The 22,209-nt window shown below is 41.3% G+C and overlaps 1 protein-coding gene across 1 annotated transcript in view; it reads left to right on the top strand.

Moving 5' to 3' along the window:
- The window catches only part of LOC123783643 (inactive heparanase-2), a 244,803-nt gene that overhangs the window by 205,386 nt on the left and 17,208 nt on the right, over positions 1-22,209 (top strand). Inside the window, exons 8-9 of the mRNA XM_087862506.1 lie at positions 11,803-11,948; positions 19,141-19,287. Of these exons, the coding sequence (XP_087718632.1) occupies positions 11,803-11,948; positions 19,141-19,287 (293 nt within the window). The remainder of the gene's footprint in view (positions 1-11,802; positions 11,949-19,140; positions 19,288-22,209) is intronic.

Below are 22,209 nucleotides of genomic sequence, written 5' to 3' on the forward strand. Positions count from 1 at the left end.
GAATGTTTGGTAGAATTCCCCAGGGAATCCATCAGGCCCTGGACCCTCATTTTTTGGAAGGTTTCTGATCACTGCTTCAATCTTTTCACTGCATATAGGCCTATTTAAGTTGCCAACCTCTTCCTGTTTCAGTCTTGGTAGTTTATAGGTTTCTAGGAAGGCATCCATTTCTTCCAGGTTGCTTAATTTATTGGCATATAGTTGTTGATAATAGTTTATAATGATTGTTTCTATTTCCTTGGTGTTAGTCATGATCTCTCCCCTTTCATTCATAATTTTATTAATTTCGGTCCTTTCTCTATTCTTTTGAATAAGTCTGGCCAGTGGCTTATTAATCTTATTAATTCTTTCAAAGAACCAGCTTCTAGTTTTGTTGATCTGCTCTACTCTGTTTCTGGTTTCCAATTCATTGCTCTTTGCTCTAATCTTAATCAGTTGCCTTTTCATGCGTGGCTTAGGCCTGTTCTTTTGTTGCATCTCCAGCTGTTCAAGGTGTGAGTATAAAGACTGCATTTTAGATTTTTCTATTCTTTTGAGTGAGGCTTGGAAGGCTATGTATTTCCCCCTTAGGACTAGCTTCGCAGTGTCCCATAGGTTTTGGATTGATGTGTTTCTCATTGGTTTCCAAATTGCTTAAGTTCTTCTTTAATTTCCTGGTTTACCCAAACATTCTAAAGCAGGATGGTCCTTAGTTCCAAGTGTTTCAGTTTCTTCCAAATTTTTTCTTGTTATTGAGTTCCAGTTTCAAAGCATTGTGGTCAGAGAATATGCAGAGAATAATCTCAATCTTTTAGTATCGATTGAGACCTGTTTTGTGACTCAGTATATGGTCTTTCTGGAGAAAGTTCCATGTGCATTAGAAAGAATGAGTATTCTGTTGTTTTAGGGTAGAGAGTTCTGTATATATCTATGAGGTCCATCTGGTCCAGTGTGTCATTCAAAGCTCTTTCTTTGTTGATTTTCTACTTAGATGATCTGTCTATTTCTGAGAGTGGAGTGTTGAGGTCCTCTACTATTAACGTATTATTATCTATATATGTCTCTTTATTTTGGTTAACAGTTGGTTTATGTAGTTAGCTGCTCCTCTGTTGGGGGCATATATATTTATAATTGTTAGATCCTCTTGTTGGATACACTCTTTAAGAATAATATAGTGTCCTTCTGTATCTCTGACTACAGTCTTTAGCTTAAAATCTAATTTGTCTGATATGAGAATTGCTATCCCAGCTTTCTTTTGAGGTCCATTGGCATGAAAAATCGTTCTCCAACCCTTCACTTTCAGTCTGGATATATCTTTAGGTTCAAAGTGAGTCTCTTGTAGACAACGTATGGATGGGTCATGTCTTTTTATCCAGTCTGTAACCCTGTGTCATTGTATGGGAGCATTTAGGCCATTCACATTGAGAGTGATTATTGAGAGATATGATTTTAATGTCATCATATTGCCTGTGAAGTCCTTGTTTCTATAGATTGTCTCTGTAAATTTTTGCTCTGTATCACTCTTGGGGTCTTTCTACTTTTATAGAACCCCCCTTTAATATTTCTTGCAGGGCTGGCTTGGTGGTCACATATTCTTTCAGTTTCTGCCAGTCCTGGAAGCTCCTTGTCTGAATGACAGCCTTGCTGGATACAGTATCCTTGGTTGCATGTTCTTCTCACTTAGTGCTCTGAATATGTCCTGCCAGCCCTTTCTGGCTCGCCAGTTCTCTGTAGACGGGTCTGACTTTATTCTGATGTTCCTCCCTCTGTACATAAGGAATCTCTTCCCCCTCGCTACTTTCAAGATTGTTTCCTTGGATCTAAGATTTGTGAATTGTACTATTATATGTCGTGGTGTTGGTCTGGTCTCATTGATCGTGGGAGGGGTCCTCTCTGCATCTTGGACATGAATGCTTGTTTCCTTCACCAGATTAGGGACATTCTCAGCTACAGTTTGTTCACATATCTCTCCTAGACCTCAAGAGAAACGATTTCTATGGTTCTATGAGAACACATAACACAGAAACATGACTTAGCCCAGACAGGGGATGGGGGTGGTCTAGGAAGGCTTCCCTAGGAAAGTGACCCAAAGCTAACGTTTGAGCTAAGAGTTAACAAAGTATATGTGTGTGCACTCGTGATTGTACATACCGGGGAGGGTTGTGTGGGACGGGATTGGGAGGTAATTAGAGAAATTGGAAGGCCCTGTCTGAGGTTGGGAGGGAGAAAAAAAATCAATGTTCCCGAGCATAAGAGGCCAGGTTGAGAAAGGCAGGGTTGTAAGGGGCCAATTCATGTTAAAAACCACTAGTTTTAGCCCCTGGTCTCTAGCCTACAAGCAACAGGAAACCATTTGATAGTTGTGAGTAAGGTGGTAAAAAAAATTGATTGGAGGGGATTGTGTCCCCTCTAGGGAGGGCAGCAGGGAAAATTGTAGCTTTTAGTATTTCCAAAGATGCTTTAGTCACATGGAAACTTTGTGGATCTTCCCTGCAGCTCCCTCTCTGCGGAGGAAGTTGGAGCAGCAGGGTTCTTTCCCGTGCATGCGAGCTCTGGCATACCGCCATGTCTAGGGCAAAAATCCACAGCAATGTTCCCTTCATTTCTTCTGGGCTCTCTAAGATCAGATATCTAGATGAAGGTGGCTATCAGTGTAACATTTTTGACCACTAGAACGTAACTAGGTTTTTGTGACTTTGGAAGTCAGACAAGAAACTCTGTGAAGGAAAAATATTTGTCATTTTGCTGTCCATTCCAGTGCATTTATACTTCTCACAAGAAGAAAATACTTAGATTAAACAAGTTTAGGCAGCTGCAGCAAGGCCTGTCAGTGCTTGGGAAAACTATAACCTTTGAATCTTGCAAAGTTATCCTTTCACTCCCATTCAGCCCTGGAAGCCCTCCCATCATCTTCAGGAGGTGAATCTTCATTTGATCATTCATTCAATCAATCAGACATTTATTGAGTGCCAGTATCTATGTTCATAGGCACTGGGGATGCAAACGTAAGCCCTGATCTCAAGGAGGTTCCTTCCAGCCATCCTTAATCTCCCAACACATGCACACATGTACACACACACACCCCAACCCCCTCTACACATATGTTATGTTTATGTTTTCAGGGAAACTTGCAACAGAACTATGTACATACTGGAATGTAACTATTTTCATGAGGCTAAAAAAATATTTCAAGGAATAAAGAGAAGAATAAGCAACATGTATTAAATATTTTATTTACCAGACACCATGACAGATGTTTCCAGATATATTATCTCATTAAACCCCGACAAGGAGACTGAGGTTTAGAGATAATAAATCACTGTCCAGGATTTGGATGTGTATCTTTCAACTGTAAGCAAATTATTTCTCCACTTTTGTTTCTCTGTGAAGCTTTCCCTGAATCTCCTGGTCATAAATAATTGTTTCCTCTTCCAAATTCCCGAAGTACTACAAGTGGTTTCTGCTCATGTGGAGTTTACTTTAGTCAGCCTCATTTTACAGAGAATTGTTTACATGTATCTTGACCACTAAGTTCCTAGAGGACGGGAAGATGTCTTGTTCATCTTGGTATCACCCAGACCCAACAGAACACTTTGCATGCCACTAATACGTGCTCAGGAAATGCTTCTAGAAGGAAAGACTGTATTCACAGCTCTCACCTGGTTGGTAAGCACCTAGGGCCGTAGCTCAGCACTCCTCCCACCCCTAGTGTATTTTCAAGGGTGTCGTGGTCACACAGTGTGGATAACCCAGGCTACAAGCCCTGATCATACCTCCATAAGCAGCTGCCGCTTGCCACTTTTCAGCCTAGTAGTACATACCCCTGAACTACTGTCCACTCTTAGGAAGCCAGATTCCAGGTTGAGGTCTATGCTATGAAATCCAGGCTATAAGATAGGTAATTCTGGGGCCACAGGGACTCAGAACGCGGTCTAGAAAAAGGCATGGGCCCTTGGCTCTGTGGACTTCCTACCCCATGGAGAGGGGTGCTGCTGAAGGAAGATCAGAGCTTGGCTCTCTAACTTAAGGGTCCCTTTGCCCAGTTCTAGATTAATGGATATAATAAATGTGCGAAGTAGTGAGTGAAGTAAGTGAATGAAGACAAAATATTTCAAAAATATGCACTGGATTTGTGGGCACTAAGAATAAAAAGAAACTTCAGAACTAAATTTTAGGGACACGTTGAAAAATATCTATCCAGTGCACATTTGTTAGGTATCACTATCACTCTGTTATTGTCTTCTCTTGGGTAGGTTCTGTGCTTGTCCCTGGCAGAACCTGATCTCACTAAGTCTTTGGGCTGGGGTTGGGTTAGGAGGAAGTGTGGTTGAGGATTGAAGGGATACACTGCTCTTGTCTTGCCGTGACCATCCCATTCTCTGAAATTAAGGATTTGGGCATTAAAAAGCTCCAAATCCAAGTCTCATGCTCACTCTCTGTATCCAGTCAATCACCACATCCAATCAATTTCGGCTCCTAAATATTTCTCAAATCCCTCTTCTCTCTAATCTAACTTCCTCACCGTAATCAAATGATCATTTTTTCTTCTAAACTAACCTCCTAAATGGTTTTCTCCAATCCATTTTCTGTACAGCTGTGAAAGTCAGCTTGCTAAATGTTAATTGAATAATGTCAGTTTTTCTGTTAAAATTCTACGGTGCCTTCCCATTTATTTTAAGACAAATTCTAGAATCCTGAGGTCTACAAGAACTGGCCCTGCCATCCTCATCAGGTATTCATTGCCAAGCTCCAAGCTGAATTGGTCTGCTTTCAGATTCTCAAGGATTCCAAACTCCTCCCCATCTCAGAGACTTTGCATAAGCTCTTTCTCTTGACCAAAACACTTTCTCTCCCCTCCCCTCTTTTCCTCAAATCTTAAGTGAAGTCCGTCGCTCACTCCCGCCTCCTGCCTAGATGGAGTCACAAGTTCTGTTATATTACAGTCTCATAGATTTCTCCGTTACCGTTACACAGTTGAAATCAATTAATTGCTTAACTCCTTGGCTTAAGGACTGTTTTTCTTGCTAAATATAAGCTTCATGATAGCAAGAACTGTGTGTGTCTTATTTACCGCTGTATCCCTAATGCATGGCATGGAACCTTAAACATAGCACACATTCCATAATTTAATTCTAGCCCCTCCTGCAAGGCAGATGCTGTACTAGGCATGGACTATAGCAATGGGGAGAGGTAGTCTGTGACCTCGAGGAACACACAGTTCCATGATTAATCCAGTAAATTCTGCAAAATTCTGTCAGTTTCTTTCTCTTTTCCCATTTATTTTGGTTCAACTTACTCCATATACTGCATTGTCTAGCTTTCAGACAACAATTGACTTTTTGATAAATAGTAAAGAAAAAGAAAAGATTTAAAACCTCTGTCTTTTTAGTGTCATCTGTTATTAGTTTTCCCTCTCCAGCTAATAAATGGACACTATTTTTCTTCCACCTCTTCTTATGTCTGATACACTTAAAGAATGTCTATTTGTGTCTCCCTTTGTCCCTTGAAAATTGCAGTGCATTCCTTGCTTTAGATTTTTTTATTATTGACATAAAAAGCCATTATATTAGCCTTCCTTCTTGATGATTCTTACTGTCTGAAAACTTCTATTTATATTCCATCTTTCTTTCATATAATGTCCTGTTGTTGTTAGGTATGTATGAGCATTCTTTATTTTTTCCTATTTGTTCTATGCATAGAGGTCATTTTTCTACATTTTCATGTCATTTCCTTAAGAGATATTAAGGAATCATTTCATTTGCTTAGTTTTACTTGTGATTATAAAATGGCACATATTCATAGTAAAATGAAAGAAAGAGGAGAAAGGGAGGGAGGGACGATTGGAAGGAGATGGGTAGGAAATTTGATTCTTCTGAGAGCTGGTGTACATGAGGGAGAGATAAGGACAGAGAGACAGGGACTGTGAAATTTTAAAAAAGAGGTTGGGAATAGGGAACTGAGGAGAACAAGGGTAAGAGAGGAGTCTGAAAACAGTACATGGAACTAAGTAAAGGTGAAATACTCATATTCACCTTGACTTTTAACCTCCCATCAGCTGACACCAGTCCAAATTCTGCATTCGCCTGGGGGAAGAGATGATGAACTAGCAGCACATCACTGTAAACCCACCTCTCTTTGGGTAAAACAGTTCAAAGAGATGCCAGCCTGTGGGTGGATAGACAGTGTCATCTGCAGAAGGGAAGCTCTGGTAAACAAACGCATACATAATTTTCCTTTCTGATCTTTTTAATATCTTATTTGACACGTTCAAAAGATTATCTATGCCTACATGTTACTTTGAAAGCAAAACAGTAACAATTAGCCCCTGCGACTCCTTCGTCACCAACCCCAGAACTAAGACACTACCATCAACCTCTACATTCTCCCGTTATGCCATTGCCCCAATTCCTCCTGCCCCACCCAAGGTGACCACTATCCTAAGTTTCATGTTTATCAACCCATTGCTTCTACACCTACACACACGATGTTATCACGAATATATGTGCACTTAAACAATGCATCTATGGGGGCGCCTGAGTGGCACAGCGGTTAAGCGTCTGCCTTCGGCTCAGGGCGTGATCCCGGCATTATGGGATCAAGCCCCACATCAGGCTCCTCTGCTATGAGCCTGCTTCTTCCTCTCCCACTCCCCCTGCTTGTGTTCCCTCTCTCTCACTGGCTGTCTCTATCTCTGTCGAATAAATAAATAAAATCTTAAAAAAAAAAAAAAACAATGCATCTATGAGCTAAATGTAACCATTTGTTTTAAAGCAAACATGTGCCTACAGCATCTGAGAAACACACAACTATTGCCTAGATCACATGCTTTGCCTGCGCGCACTATCCTTGAATTCCAGGAGGTGGGGTGGGGTGGGAGGTGGGGAAATGAAGGGTTTTGTCCATCCATGGACACTTTTGGAAATGGAAGTAAAGAGATCATCGCAAATAGTTTGCATAGAATACCAAAAGGATAAGCAGAGAGAAAAAAGGGGGGAAAGGAATGTAGAAGCACTTTGAAAGTGCTTTCTCTAGAAATGGAAAATCAGTGAATCTGCCAACAGAGCAAGTTTGGAGCTTAACACCAGGTTCTCCTTATTGCTATGCTTACTACTAAATGGTTAACAGAAAACTCCTAAAAATAAAATGTTTCCTGATTTCAATCCCTGAACAGAAAACATTCTCATGTTTTCTCCTCCTTTCAAGATTTGTTTTCACTGTAAAAGATCTAGTATACTTTCTTAATAGAAAAAAAAAAAATTAGGGGCGCCTGGGTGACGCAGTCATTAAGCGTCTGCCTTCGGCTCAGGGCATGATCCCAATGTTCTGGGATTGAGCCCCACATCAGGCTCCTCTGCTAGGAGCCTGCTTCTTCCTTTCCCACTCCCCCTGCTTATGTTCCCTCTCTTGCTGGCTTTCTCTCTCTCTCTATCAAATAAATAAATAAAATCTTTAAAAAAAAAAGAAATTAGTGAACTTTGAAAAAAAGAAAGAAAGAAAGAAACAAACAAAAAAGAAGCAAAGAAAGAAAAAAGATTCCCTGACTGGAAGGAGTTTACTTTTCACTGCCTTTTGTATTTATATGAGAAGACTCAATATTATAAAAATGTAAACTCTTCTCATTTGAGCTATAAATTGAATGAAATTCCAAAGTCCCAGCAGATTTTGTTTAGATACTTAATAATCTGATTCTGAAATGTCTGTGCCTGAGAAAAGGCCAAGATTAGCAAAACCATTCCTGAAGAATAAGATAGGAGGGATTGCTCTACCAGATTTCAAGACATTTGTAAAACAATGGTAATTAAAACAGTGTGGCAGTGATACAGGACGGCACAGTGGGACAGAAGAAAGCCCTAAGACAAACCCGTGAACATATGGAAGTCTGATAGGTGACACAGAGGACATTGCAGATTGCTAAAGAAAAAAGATACTATTTCATAAACGTCGCTCGTATAACTGACTAGCCACGTGGAAACCATGAAATTAGATACCTGCCTCACACACCTACCAGCAGACCAACTCCCAGATTGATTAAAGATTTGACGATTAGAGGGGGAAAACCTTCAGAAGTTATAAAAGAAAATATAAAGTATCTATGAACTGGACCTGAGGAAGGACTTCTTAACACAAAGAACTAGACATTTTGTGCCCACTGGATTGGCAGAAATTCACTCAGAAAATAACAAGTGTTGGCAAGGGTGTGGATCAAAGGGAAGTTATGCAGACACTGCTGAAGGAAGTGTAAGTTGGAGTAATTGAAATCACTGTGGAAAGCAGCTTGGCTTATCCTGTAGAGTTGAGTATTTGTCTACTTGTGTATGACACAGCGATTTCACCCTTAGGTGTGTATTAGAACAGTGCTTCCCTAACTTTAACGAGCATCAGAATCACCTCGAAAGCCACACAACGTGGGGAGATTCTCGAGATTCTGATTCGGTAGGTCTGGGATAAAGTCTATGAATGCGTATTTCTTAGAAGCACCCAGGTGCTGAGGCTGCTGATGGTTTCCAACCACAGCTGGAGCAATGCTTCTCCAGATTTCTTCACTTGTGTCTTGGGAAACAGGAATAAGAATATTCAAAGTCGCATTGTTTGTAACAGCAAAAATCTGGACACAACCCAAATATCCATCAACAGAAGAATGGATAAACAAAGTGTGGTATGTTCACACAATAAAGTATCATACAATATTGAAAATGAATGAACAATAAGTACAGGTAACAACCTGGATAAATCTTAGAAGCATAATGTTAAGTGAAAAAAGTGACTCACAGAAAATTACATTCAGCATGATACCACTTTTATAAAGCTAACAAATTAAATAATAGATTTCTTAGGAGCAAATGTATGGGTAAAACTAAAATATGAAGCAAGGGAATGGAAAACACAAAAACGGGAAAGGGAGGACTCACCTAACTAGATGCCACCATGTGGGTGTTACGGTACCTTTTCGGGTGGGCGGCAGGTTCTCGTGTGCCTCAGAACTCTCATGTAAGTTACACGTACGCCAAAATTTGTTATAAATATTTGTCATATATATATATGGAAAACATAGACATAGTACACATAAAATGGAAAACAATTTTTAAATGAGTGCCAGACACCCAGGTAAGCTAAACAGATTACAAGGAAAGGAAAACTGTAATAACAATTAAAATACTTTGGACTTAGTAAATGACAGAAATGATCCTGGAGGAAATGTAGAGGACAAACTCGAGATGTCCTGTTGCAGAGGAAAACAAAAAGATTGAAAAGTGATGAGAAAGGAGAGGATAGATGTGCCGGCTGCAGGACGGAGGGCTCACAACCAGACTTCTGAAACGAGTGGAGCAAACAGAAAGAAAAAGAAGTCAAAGCTATATTTAAAGAAAACTCTCATAGGTTGAAAAAAGGCCTTAGTCTTTCTGATCAGAAGTACTCCCCCAAGGGGCGCCTGGGTGGCACAGCGGTTGGGCGTCTGCCTTCAGCTCAGGGCGTGATCCCGGCGTTGTGGGATCGAGCCCCACATCAGGCTCCTCTGCTGTGAGCCTGCTTCTTCCTCTCCCACTCCCCCTGCTTGTGTTCCCTCTCTCGCTGGCTGTCTCTATCTCTGTCAAATAAATAAATAAAATCTTTTAAAAAAATAAAAAAATAAAATAAAAAAGAAGTACTCCCCCAAATATCAGCAAATTAATGCAGAAACCCACATTGACACATTTCTGATAAAAGTTCAAATATCAAGAATAAAGCATGACTTCTGTACACATTCTGGCAGAATACAAAAGATAGAAAATAAACAGGCTAGCCAAACATAAAATAAAATTCACATTAGCCTCAAATTTCTCTTGCAACAACAAACACAACAACAACAACAAAAAGATTTCAAAGTTCATTTGGAAAAATAAATGGATATGACTAATTAAAGAAAGTTTGAACAAAGAAAGAAAAATTATAAATGAAATGAACTTGAATCTCTACATATTAAAATGTAAACTACAATAATGAAAATGATGTAAAACTAATAATACAATATTATATTACATATTATAATGTTATAATATATATTATATGTATTTATATATTTTTACATATATAGATATAAAACTTGTTATGTGATAGATGGGTTTAAGAATAAGTTATCAACTGTATGATGTTACAACTAGTTGTAGAATAATTTAGAAAATAATTAGTACCATATGGCTAAATAGTTTTCAATGAATTAAGAGGTTATGCTTTTAAATGATTATATAAAAAGAACGAGAAGAAATATCAGTGAAGATTGATCCGATCCTTGTGTGAGGAAGGACTTTCTAAGAATAAAAGAAGTGAAAGAAATCAAAAGAAGAAAATGGATATATTTTCCTATAAAATTTTAAAAAATTATCCATATCAAAAAAATCATAAACAGTGATTGTTCAATATACATTCCAAAGATTCTTACCAATAATATTAAAAGACGTATTACAAATCAATAACAAAAAGGTGGAATCCCTTTGGAAACAGGGATGACCGTGATAATCACTTCACAAAGTTTACTTCAAATCAAAAATAGAGAAATTGTAGTTGAATAAGAGCAAATTGAACCACTGAGATTTTTTTCATTTATATGATTGCTGATGATAAATTATTTGGCATTTTAAATATTAGGAGACCATATTTAGCAGCCATTTTGAGGGCACTTCTAGTTCATTAAGGTAGGTGGTTGGGCAAGCCTTAGAGCTCACTAGTCAGGGCAGATTTAGTGCTATTCTGCTGACAAAGGGGCTTTGAGACTTTGTTCTGATTTATGCAATTCAACAGACATATTTAGGCAGCTGATGTTATAGATGACCACGCAAGGGGGGAAAAGATCATTAAAAGGTTTCTGCCTGGGAAGATGAAGGCTGAGAAAACATGCATGATGTTTTTAAGACCTTGAGTAGCATGCCCACACTGAATGGCATGAATATGGAATTCCAGAATTGTGAGGAGGGAGGAAGCCCCCAAACAAATTAGGAAGCCCTTTTTTACATGGAGAGTTATGAACACTGAAGTCATTAAGCCATGATCGGATACAAGAGCAAATACAAAACAAATACAAAATATATCTTGTATCAAGTATAAAAGCAAAATATGGTAATAGCAAATACCACAGAAATGAAGGTGGCAGTGAATAACATGTGTGGGTCAGAGATCAAATATTTATTAATCAGTTACAAATGGATGCCAGAATGGCTAAAAGCCTCACATTCTTTCAGTTTAGAATCATTCTTTTTAGTTTAGAATTATTGAGGATGACCAAGAATTAGCACCATGGTTTGCAAACATTCTTCTGTTTGTGTTTCTGACTCTGGAATCCAGGACCCTGGTCTCTTGCCTGGAGGACCTTCATCTCCCTCCCACCACACTAATAGTCTTTAGTGACAATATTTGGAGAATGACATTTGGATTCTTATATTGATGACAATCCTGAAGATTGGAAATCTTCTATTCTACAATTAAACACAAGTCATAAACCAGTATGAAAATAAAGTCATAAGAAAAGAGAGTTGAAAATTTAAGGCCCTGATGGGTTATTATTTCATATGTGAAAAACTGATTCATTTGTTTTGCATGCCCATCTGAGTCCACCCCACTTAAATTTCCCCATTTGGTCAGTTGAAAAGGTCACTTTAGACAGTGCCCATTTCATTATAAACCCAAGGTGAGCACTTGATTGGGTTGACATGCTGACAGGATTAAGGTCTCTTTAGTCATGATTCACTGTACCCCTGCTAAGAAGTGGTTTCTGGCCTGTGTGTTGGTATGTTTACTCATGATACTCAACATGCTTCTTTCTCTGACTCTCCACCTCTCTATTCTCCTCAGGACTATTGGCTCTCTCTTCTTTACAAGCGCCTGATCGGCCCCAAAGTCTTGGCTGTGCATGTGGCCGGGCTTCAACGGAAGCCACGGCCAGGCCGAGTGATCCGGGACAAACTAAGGATTTATGCTCACTGCACAAACCACCACAAGTAAGTCTTCAGAGAGATGTCACAAAAAGCCACTCCCGAGGGGCTTCAGGCTTCAGGCCCCTCTTAGAATTCCATACCATTTGGGACCCCTGTAAGACTGACTGTAAACTGCTTCTGGAATCATTATCCCTGTTCTTTGCAGGTTTCAAAGGACCTCTGATAAATAGCTTTTTCTCCAAGTGAAACCATTTTCTCACTCTCAGAGGATTGATACACAAAACGTTCATAAAAACACATGCCATTTGTTCATTTACTTCTTCATCCAACAAATTTTTATTGAGCATTTTCTCTGTGCCAGTTGATGTAATGCCCATGAGGCATTTTGTGCGTACCTAGCCCTGAACCAAGGCTAGAGATATAAAATTTGTTCCTATGATCCAGCAGCAGAGCTTGAGGAAATATGTCTACCTTTCCTTTTTTTTTTTTTTTAAGATTTTATTTATTTATTTGCCAGAAAGAGAGAGTGAGCACAAGCAGGGGGAGCGACAGGCAAAAGCAGGCAGAGGGAGAAGCAGGCTCCCTGCTGAGCAAGGAACCCAATGTGGGGCTCGATTCCAGGCCTCTAGGATCATGACCTGAGCCGAAGGCAGATGCTTAACCGACTGAGACACCCAGACGCCCCATAAGTCTACCTTTCTAAGGTGCGTGCTGGAGTGCTCTAGCACTAGAAACCTAGCCCTCGACCCACGTGTCCCAGGCTGGAAAGCCCGAGGGAGTCATGCCAGCTCTAGAACCATTTTCAGAATCTCAGAAATCTTTCCAGCTATTTTAAATCTTAAGAGGTTAAATAAGATCTGGGCTTCCTTTTGTACAGGGCCGAACTTAGAACAATCAGTGTGGCAATGTGTGGTTATCCTTCTCTCTTTGATCTGAAGCACTGGTTGTCATTGAATTGTCTGTAAACAAACAAGAAAAATAATTATCATTAAATAAATAAAGTGAGGCAGATAAAATTTTAAAACATGAGGATCAGAAGATAAAAACTGAAAACTGAGCCTAAAGCCAAACCCATCTGACCAAATATGGCTTTCTTACATCACTTCCTATTTAAGGAGCAGAGTAGGCAGCTCTGAAAAAAAAAACTCTTTCTCTTAATGCAGGTGGAGGAGGGGAGGAGGAAGCCAGTGCCTCCAGCCAGACCTTCATTCCGGTGGGCCTATCAGGCGCTGATCATGGGCAGTGGATAGCACAAAGAGCTCCAGTGGTCAGATTACAACAGACGCTCCTTCCCCTTCCTTGATGAGAGAGGAGCCAAGTCAATTAATTTATCAGGATAAGATTTTTCAAAGAATCACTCTGAACATAGTGGGGCCAGGGCCAGTTGTCTTGTCTGTAGATACAAGTGCCTATTGTGGATGAGAGGAGGCTGGTTTGGGCCGAGGCCAGAGGCTTTCAACGTCCCTTTTGCTCAACAGGAAGCTCAGTCCAATACCTGACAGAGAGTGACTGCTTTATGGCTTCGGCTGGAGTTATCTGATCACCACACAAGGATACATTGTACTCCTTGTCTCCACCCTGGCCCTGAGGTAACCACTCAAAAGGAGGACCCCCAGCTTCAAGAGAGAAATATTACCCTTGGCACCTTTTGTCTCTGTTGGGAAGCACATCAGTTGTGCCCTTTATATTATCGGTCTGAGGAACCGGGGGGACGTTTCAGTAGCCATGGGCTTAGCAGGATTTGGGTGTCCTCACAGAGGGCTCCTCACATAGTCTCATCCCAGTGCTCATCCTCACATTCTTTGACATGCTTGTGGGGAGTTGTCACTAATATTCTGAACATACCATGAACTCAGGGCCAATGTCTCATTCATTTTTGTTTTTTCAGTGTCTAATATGGTGACTGGCATGAAGAAGAGCTCAGCAAAATGTTTGATGAATGAATGAATGAATGAATGAATGAATGAGTGCAGAAATAGGGCATCAAGATATCATGGATGATTTATAGCTCTTGCGTTCCTCCCCTTTGATATCAGCACATCAGCCAGAAGGAGATGGTGTGGTAGAATGGCTAAGAATTCTACCATTCGCTAGCAGGAGACCTCAAACAAGTTACTAAAATCATCTGGATTTAATATTCTCTCTAATCACCAGCTCTCCTCTGCTTTCTGTGGGAATTCGTCTCAGAACCTCTCTGGGGAAACGGCGCCACCGCACTTCTGTCAGTAACGCCCCTCTTCCCCATTAAAAAAGGAAGACAAGCCTTGACTAATCTATTGCACATATGGCAATAATGATAATAACAAGGGGGAGGGTCTTTTTGTTCCTATTGGAAAAGTAAGCCCACAGTGGATACACTGAGCTGGTTGGGGTTGCAGGTCTCCTCCATGTCAGTGGGTGTCAGATGCCCCAGATTGGCAGGAACAAAGATAGGACAAGTGTCTCTGTTCCTTCTCCCTGGGAAGCTGTGTGCCCTATCTGTGCCCCTTCATCCTCCGCAACAGTCATGAGGAAGCACTACTGATTCACTTAGTTTATTCATGGTCAACAAGCTCACGGTCACAGAAATGTCCCAGAGTGGGCATGTTGGCTTCACACTATTCACTCGTGACCAATACTCTGAAAATATACATCCTTGGTCAAAACAGGGATTGAGTGAGAAAGTATAAACTTACCAGTAGAACAACCCAGAGACACTGTCTGTTGAAACAACTCCTGCACTCCGGTGTATACTGAGCACTTGCTATGTGCCAGGCATCTGGCCAGATATCTGCACTTACACTACCATATTGAATTCCAAAATCTTAATGGTATCACCCCTCAATGCAAATAATAACAACATTAATAACGCAAAGAATTTTTCACTTGGGAAGAATCCTTAGAGATCTTTTGGCCCAATGTCCTATACAACAGAAATTCCTTTTACAACCTCCTTGGCAGTTAGGCAACTTCTATGTGAAGACCTCACTGCCTTTCATGGCACTCTCTTACATTGTGCTTTGTTTCTGACCTAGGAGAGTGTTGTGTTTTATGATTGATTTAGGATCAGAAGTTCAACACACATACCAACACCACCAGCAGGGGCTCTGCTGCCTTCTGTTCTAGAGTCAACAACTTAGGAGCCCGGCAGTGTGGCAGTTCTCGCCTTAGACCTTCTTGTTCAGAGAACAAATCTGTTTTGACTGGGAAACCTTGTTTTTATAAACCATTCTGCTGAAACAATGTATGTTTCTGAGGGGGAGCGGAGGTCCTTAGCCAAGTTGAGAACCAATTGGAACCTGGTGGATATTGAAGCAAAATTGAGCCTTTTGGGGTTCAAGTTTGTTTATTATTGGCAAAACACGACTTCCTGTTTTTTTAGAAGAAATTTTTTTAAAGGCTCATAAAAAAGGTTCCTGAGGCTTCTTGGACATCAAATGACTCTTACAAAACAATATTTTGATGAGTTAAGTGTAAATGAATCAGAAACATGTGGATTAAATTTCCCTTAAAATACACAGGGGCTTTGAAATTAGGGGGAAAAAATGTTTGGCAAAACATGGCCTGACTTTTACAGAACCCAAAAACTTTGAATAAGATTTGGAGACAATGGACCAAACCAGTTCTCAAACTCATGGGCTTTCACTGGAAATGACCATGGATTCCAAAGCACCATCTTCTCTTCCCTTTCCTTGTCTCCCAGCTTCACTGGAGACATTTCTAGAACAGTGACTGTTTTTTATCTGGAAGTCAAGATGCACCTCTTCATTTGATGTCCCTCACCTCTTACAACCAGGATACTCCACTTTGAGCCTACCTTCCCTAACTCGCTTCCTCCTAGCCCCATGGCATCACAGAGAAGATGTTAGGCAGCAGAAGAACAGCCAGAAAGATGAACTCCAGATGCACAGATTCTCTGCTGGGGAAGAAGTCTGACCGTTAGTGAGACATGGAGTAAGACAGATGTTCTATCAGACAGAAAGGGCCGTTCGCTAAGAGAACCAAAAGCCACCTGGACTTGACATCAGAAGATGAGTGATTGCCTGTTAGCCACGCTTTCAGTCAGACCTCATCTTCTTAGGCAACAGATACTCCTCCAAGATTATTTTTCTGTGGGCAGAGAATATATATTCATCAGGAATCTGGATTCTCGACACAGTACTTTCAGGTTGGTGCTGCAATTCCCAGCCAAGAATGTGTTTTCGCAGCCAAACGACCTCGGCTTTACATCCTTGCCCATCGGCCAAGCAGAAGGGACGACTGAGGCAGTCTTCAACGCCAGTTCCTACCTGAGGAGGCTCCATGAATTCCGTGAGAGCCTCTGCACTTGGGTCTCTGAGCTGGCTCTTAGTACCGGTTTGTCTCCCCCAGGGGAACTATGTAAATGGAAATCAGACCATTGCCAAGCAGCTTGAAAAGACAGCTTTCCCTGCAGCAGTGCTGTGATTTCAGGTCTCCCTCCCACCCACCACTTCCCCACATCCCACCCTTCTGCTCTAGTCTCCCAAGGCTCATTCTGCCCCAGCTCCGCAGAGGAAAAACTCATAAATGCAAGCACAAGTCTCTCCCTCCTCCACTGCGGGCCTTTGAGAAGGTTATCTGATGGTAGTTAGCAAGAGTTTACCACAGTGTGGCAAAATTGGTTACCCATGCATGCCTACTTTTGCTCACACCGAAGCCCAAAATACCTGTAGTTAATGGTGTTTCACTCAATTTCCTCAGCAAAGCTAAGCTTAAAACCCACCAATGGAATATAGTTGGTGTTCTTTTAATGACGGTAAATGCTGACGCAGGCTAGCAGCATCTTTCTTCTGAGCTCTGGTGACACAAATCTGCTCAGTAAATGGGCATTCTCTTCTGATCTAACTCAGCTAGCTCCAAAAACTACTTCACATGCTTCAGAAGATTAAGAAGGACCAGAGGAGGAGGAACCAGAGAGAAAAGTCATTTAATAATTTATCAGAATATCAATGCAGGCGTTCAGAAAGCCTTTGAACACAATAATGTGCCCTCCTACAGATGTAAGAAAAATTATCTGACACACAGTCAATGAATATACTTTGGGAATTCTTCTCCTAACCTTAATGGATTGCTCTAGACAAGTGGTTCCCACACCCAACTCATCTGCCCAGTATCCTAGAAAGATTTACACACACACACACACACACACACACACACATTCCTAGCCCCCATAACAAATGCAGGGAATCTTCAGGATGAGTCCTAGCAACTGTTTTATTAAAAGACAAAAACAACTGAAGTTATCATGTTGACCTGCCCTTAGTCATTCAACTCTTAATTAGCACCTTTAGAAGCGGAGGTGAGTGACCCAGAGGCTAAGGAATGCTGTTTCTGCAGGAATGATATTTTCCTCTGGGCAAAGTTGACTTAGAGTTTCTCTGAACTCCTCCTTTGAAGGCAGGACTGGGTCATTTCTTCTGTTTCCTCTCATTAACCCATCCAGATGGGGCCCTAGGGGACCCCTTAGAAACAAAGTATTTTTTCCTACAAGAAAGAAGGAAATCATTATAGTTCTGTTGATACATGGTGAAAGGCTCTTGCATGTAGGCATATAGTTCTTCCAGGCTTCTGACCATCCTGTGCGGGTTTAAAAGTATTCCAAAATGTGAATAGTTTTATAATCTTGGTGTAGGTAAAACAGCAAAGGCAGAAATCAAAAAGATCGATAAATTTGACTACCTTAGAGTTTTTAACTTTTATACATCAGAATACAGTGTAAACAAACTGAATTGGTCAAAGAAACCTGGGGGAAATTTTGCAACATACATGCAGACAAAGGATCACTATCTTTAATCAATAGTTTTTATAAATCAGTAGGAAAATGGTCAAAGGACATGAATAGTCCATTTACAAGAGAAGAGATGAAATGGCGAACAAGAAAATGAGAACAGTGATGCACCTCAGCCCAGATTTTTAAAAAATACAAATTAATACAACGTCGAAATCTCACTATCACCTCTCAGGTTGAGAAAGGTATTTTAAAAAGTTAATATCCATTATTCTTAAGGGTATGAGGAAATGGGTGCTCTTACAGACAGTTGAACAAAGCAAATTGGTACAAGCTTTCTAGGCAGTTAACATCAGTGTTAGCAAAATGTGTGTATCAGTCAGGATAGGTGAGGTTATGCTATGATAATGGAGGACCAACAAATCTCCGTGGCTTTGGATAAAAAAGTGTGTTTCTCGTGCATACTACGTGTCTGTCATGGCTCAGCTGTAGCTCTGCTCCGCATCACCTTCGCTCTAGGATGCAGGTCAATAGAACAGCCTCTGTCGAGAACATTGTTGGTCTCCTGGCGCAGGGCAAAGAAGCATGGCAAAACACAGGCTACCTCTTAAAACGTCTCTGCAGAGATTTTAACACATCCACCCACATTTCATTGGCCAAAGCCAATCATGTGATCCCTTGGGTTCAACATAGCAGGGACAGAAAATCTTCCCACAGGGAGGGGCATCACTGGGAATGAAACAGAGGATTTGGGTAGGAATCATGCCCTGTGCCTTCCCCTAGACCTATGTGTCCAACTTCCAGGACTTCATCGGAAATAATGGTGACAAGCAAAAAGTTTATATAATACCATATTGTAATTTTGTAATGGCAAATTTTGAAGAAATGTTAAGTCCCAAAAGCTAGGGGGGTAACTAAATAAATTGTTACATGTCTATAACTGAAAAATTTAGCATTCTTCTGTAAGTAGAAGAAAATACAATAACATAATAAGATGGGAATATGTTTAAGATGGTCACGAACTGAAAAAACAATGTGGTTCCAATTAGATGAAAATTGAGAAATATATATGTATGTGTCAAAGTACTCGGTAAATATTTGAATTAATACTGAATTAATAAACAAAATACTGGAAGGATATTTACCAAAATTTTATCATATCTCAAGATACTTGGATTATGGGAGAATTTTCTTTTTCTTCCTTGTATTTCTCTGTATTTTTCCTTTTTTTCCCCTGAAGTCAGCATGTTTTATTTTCACACTCAGAAAAAGATATTTTGTTTTCTAAAATCATTGTAATATATTTAAACAAAAGCAAAAGGAGTGTGGTGGGAAGCGGGTATCTTTTTTGCAAGAAACCACAAATAATAACAAGGCCTTCCTGTCTTTGAACGTCAAGGATGGCCAAGAATCATACAATAAGTGCCCTTTCCTGGGGCAGTCCTGTTTGGTGCAGTCTATAAATTATTTAGCAGCATCTCACTGACCACTTTATTTCCGTCTTACCCTTCTCCCTCTCCATCTCAGCCACAACTATGTTCGAGGGTCCATTACACTTTTTATCATCAACCTGCACCGATCAAGAAAGAAAATCAAACTGGCTGGGACTCTCAGGGACAAGCTCGTGCACCAGTATCTGCTGCAGCCCTATGGACAGGAGGGGCTCAAGTCCAAGTAAGTGCAGAGGTAGAAATAGCTAAAGAGGAAGTCAGCAGGAGCTGGGAAGGGAAGGATCTAGAGCTGTCCCTTCCCTGCTGCTAATTCACTCGGAGGCTCAGTGGGAGGGAGTCAGGGCACTGCTGACTCCCTTTGGGACCTTTGTCAAGCCCGTCCTGGTCTCTAGGCTTAGATTCCTCAGCTGTAAAGTCAAATGGTAGACAAAATATTTCTCAACTAGGGCATGTTTGGTATCTGAGCAAGACAATTCATTATGAAGGATGATCTCATTTCAAGCTACTTATTCGCATCCTAGGTCCCTGCCCACTAAATGCCAATAGCACCCCCTAGCCATGTGATGACTGAAAACCCTGGGGGTTGAGAACCATGCCCCTTTCAGCTGTAACATTCTGTAATGCTATTATAACGCCCTGTTTGTCAGCATCTACGAACCTCGTGGGGCTTATACGGAGGAGCACTGGACAAAGGGTCGAAAGTTCAGAGATCAAGAGTCTGTTCTGCCCCTAAATTTATAACTTTGGACACATCACCTCTTGGATCTTAAGTTTCCTTATCTGAATGTTAGAAGAGACATTATATTCTGGGGACCTTGTGATTCCCTCAACCTCTATAAATATATGAATCTGTGATACTCCCTATCTCCCTCGGTCTCTACCAGAGACTGCTGACAACAATTTCTCTACAAAGAGAAAGCAGCTCTACGCCACAGGGAGAAGAGCCTGGTCAAAGGCAAGGCCAGCTCAGCCCCCGAGTGAGGCCTCCCAGGAAGGGTACGGGATGCTGTACAGACTGGGGGCCTTCCTACTCCATTTTAACTGTTTACCAAGTTTAACAAAGCTGTGAACTTGGAGCAGGTGGCTCGCACTCCCACAGCCGCCCACAACTATTTGCGCTATAATTGTTCGCTGTTTCACTGCAACCTTGGTGGCTTGCATTTGGCTTCCAACTGTATGTGCAATGGGAACAAAACACAATCTGGGAAGTCACTTACTGAGTCTCTTTAGCCCACCCTAGATCTGTATTTTCCGTCTTGGTTCACATACTGACTCTTTTCTCTGGCTACATGTACATTACATCTACTTTTCTTTCCTCTCAATCCCACCTGACTCTCTTGAGTATTTTATCCCATCTCTTTCTATTTCCCAGTCATTTGTGACTAGTGTGCTGAATTCCTGGTCTTCATCCTCGGCAGGAGAACCAGTTCTGGTGCCAGCTTCACTAAATAATTGTTTAAATAATCCTTTAATCCTAATCCCTTGGCCTCAGGGTTCTCATCTACAAAATTCAAGAGTTGCTGTATGTTTGGTAAGGTCCCTTTCAGCTCTAAAGTTCTCATCCTGGGTCTGATTTTCTGAGGATCACGAGTGTGTTCAAGTTTCCCACTGCCACTCACTAGTGACCTGCAAAGTCGTTTCTGGCAGAAGGGCTGACACCTCAAGCAGTGATTGTGATCATTCACGGTCCTCTGGAGCCAGAAATTGGAAGCTGAGCCTGCCCAACATTGGGAAGACCGTGTGTACTACGTGGAAGGAGCTGGCCGAATGCCTTAGTCTAACAGGCCACTTGCTGGCTGTGTGTCCTTAAGTAAGTTACATAATCTCTATAATACAGTCTCGGTTTCTTCATCTCATGGGGAGAGGAGTAAACAAGGTAATCTATGGAAAGTTCCTGACACAGAGGAGGTGTGCAGGAAATACCCATTGCCTTTCTTCTCCTCAGCTTGGGACTCTAGCTGGCTGGGGAGGAAGAAGGAAACAAGTGCTCTCTTTCTAACATCTCTAAGATGTTCTTCCAAAGCAGAGTCTTCTCGGATTTGTAAGATAATGTGTTGCTAAGATGCTTGTTAAGATTAAAATAAAAATGGTATAAATGCAAAGCCATGAAACAGGAGGAGATGTAGTTAGAGGGTAGCATCATTTTATGAGCTTCTTCCCGCACCATCCAAGGGCACAGTCCTCCAACCTGCTTCTTCCTCTCTATGCCCCTGCCTCCAGGATTATTCCCCTGATGCTTGACCCCGGCCACACCTCAGCCCCTCCTGCCTATACCTGTCCTTCAGAGTGACTGAGGTGACTCCCACTGGCTACGGATATGCTGTATGTTCCAATCATGCTGTCTTGTACCTCGCCTTGTCAGCATCCCAGTGAGAAGCTGTGTTATGGCCTTATTGAGAATGTCTGAGAGGGACAGGGACAAAGAGAATTTGATTGCACAGGGGGCCTGAAGAGGGATTTGGTAATGGCCACTGAGATCAAATAACAATGTTATACAATTGGAAGAAGAGGGAGCTGGGATCGGAAGGCCTGGATATGAATCCAGTTGCTGCCATTTACTCGTGTGGGCAAACTTTGGCTCCCTTACCTGTCAGACGGGGTGATTGTGAGAATCAGCTTAGAGCATGTGGGTGAAATACAGCTTTCTACAAATGAAAATTTCACACACCCATACATACGCATATGTATATGAGTAGAAATACAGACAGGCACACAGGATCTTACATATATCATCTTAAAGAGAGTTTTGGGTTGGAAGTCAAGAGAACTGGATTCCAGCCCTAATCCTGCCATTACTGCACTGTGGAGCTTTGAGCCCTTCACTTAATTCTCTAAGCCTGTTTCTCTCCTGCAAACTACTGCTAATTTGACACCTCTCCTGTTCTAGACCTCAGTGGCTCTGACCCTGTGCTGTGCCATCTTGGACGATAAGCTGCCAGCAGGGGCTGTCGAGTATATGTTCAGTGCCCCCAGTGCTCTGCTCAGTAACTACGAATGCGTGCAAGAGCCCTCAGTGGTTCTGAGATGGGGGTCTCACAGGAAGGGTGTGGTTTTAGTGAAGCAGACTCTGCAGGAAAGGATGAAAGGAAATGCAAGGAAGTGATTTCAGCCTTTGGTGCCTCCTTCTCTGTTTTATAAGCCTCTG

This window comes from Ursus americanus, chromosome 6, assembly GCF_024610735.1.
Source record: "Ursus americanus isolate L20-20 chromosome 6, mUrsAme1.1.p, whole genome shotgun sequence".
NCBI lineage: Eukaryota > Metazoa > Chordata > Mammalia > Carnivora > Ursidae > Ursus > Ursus americanus.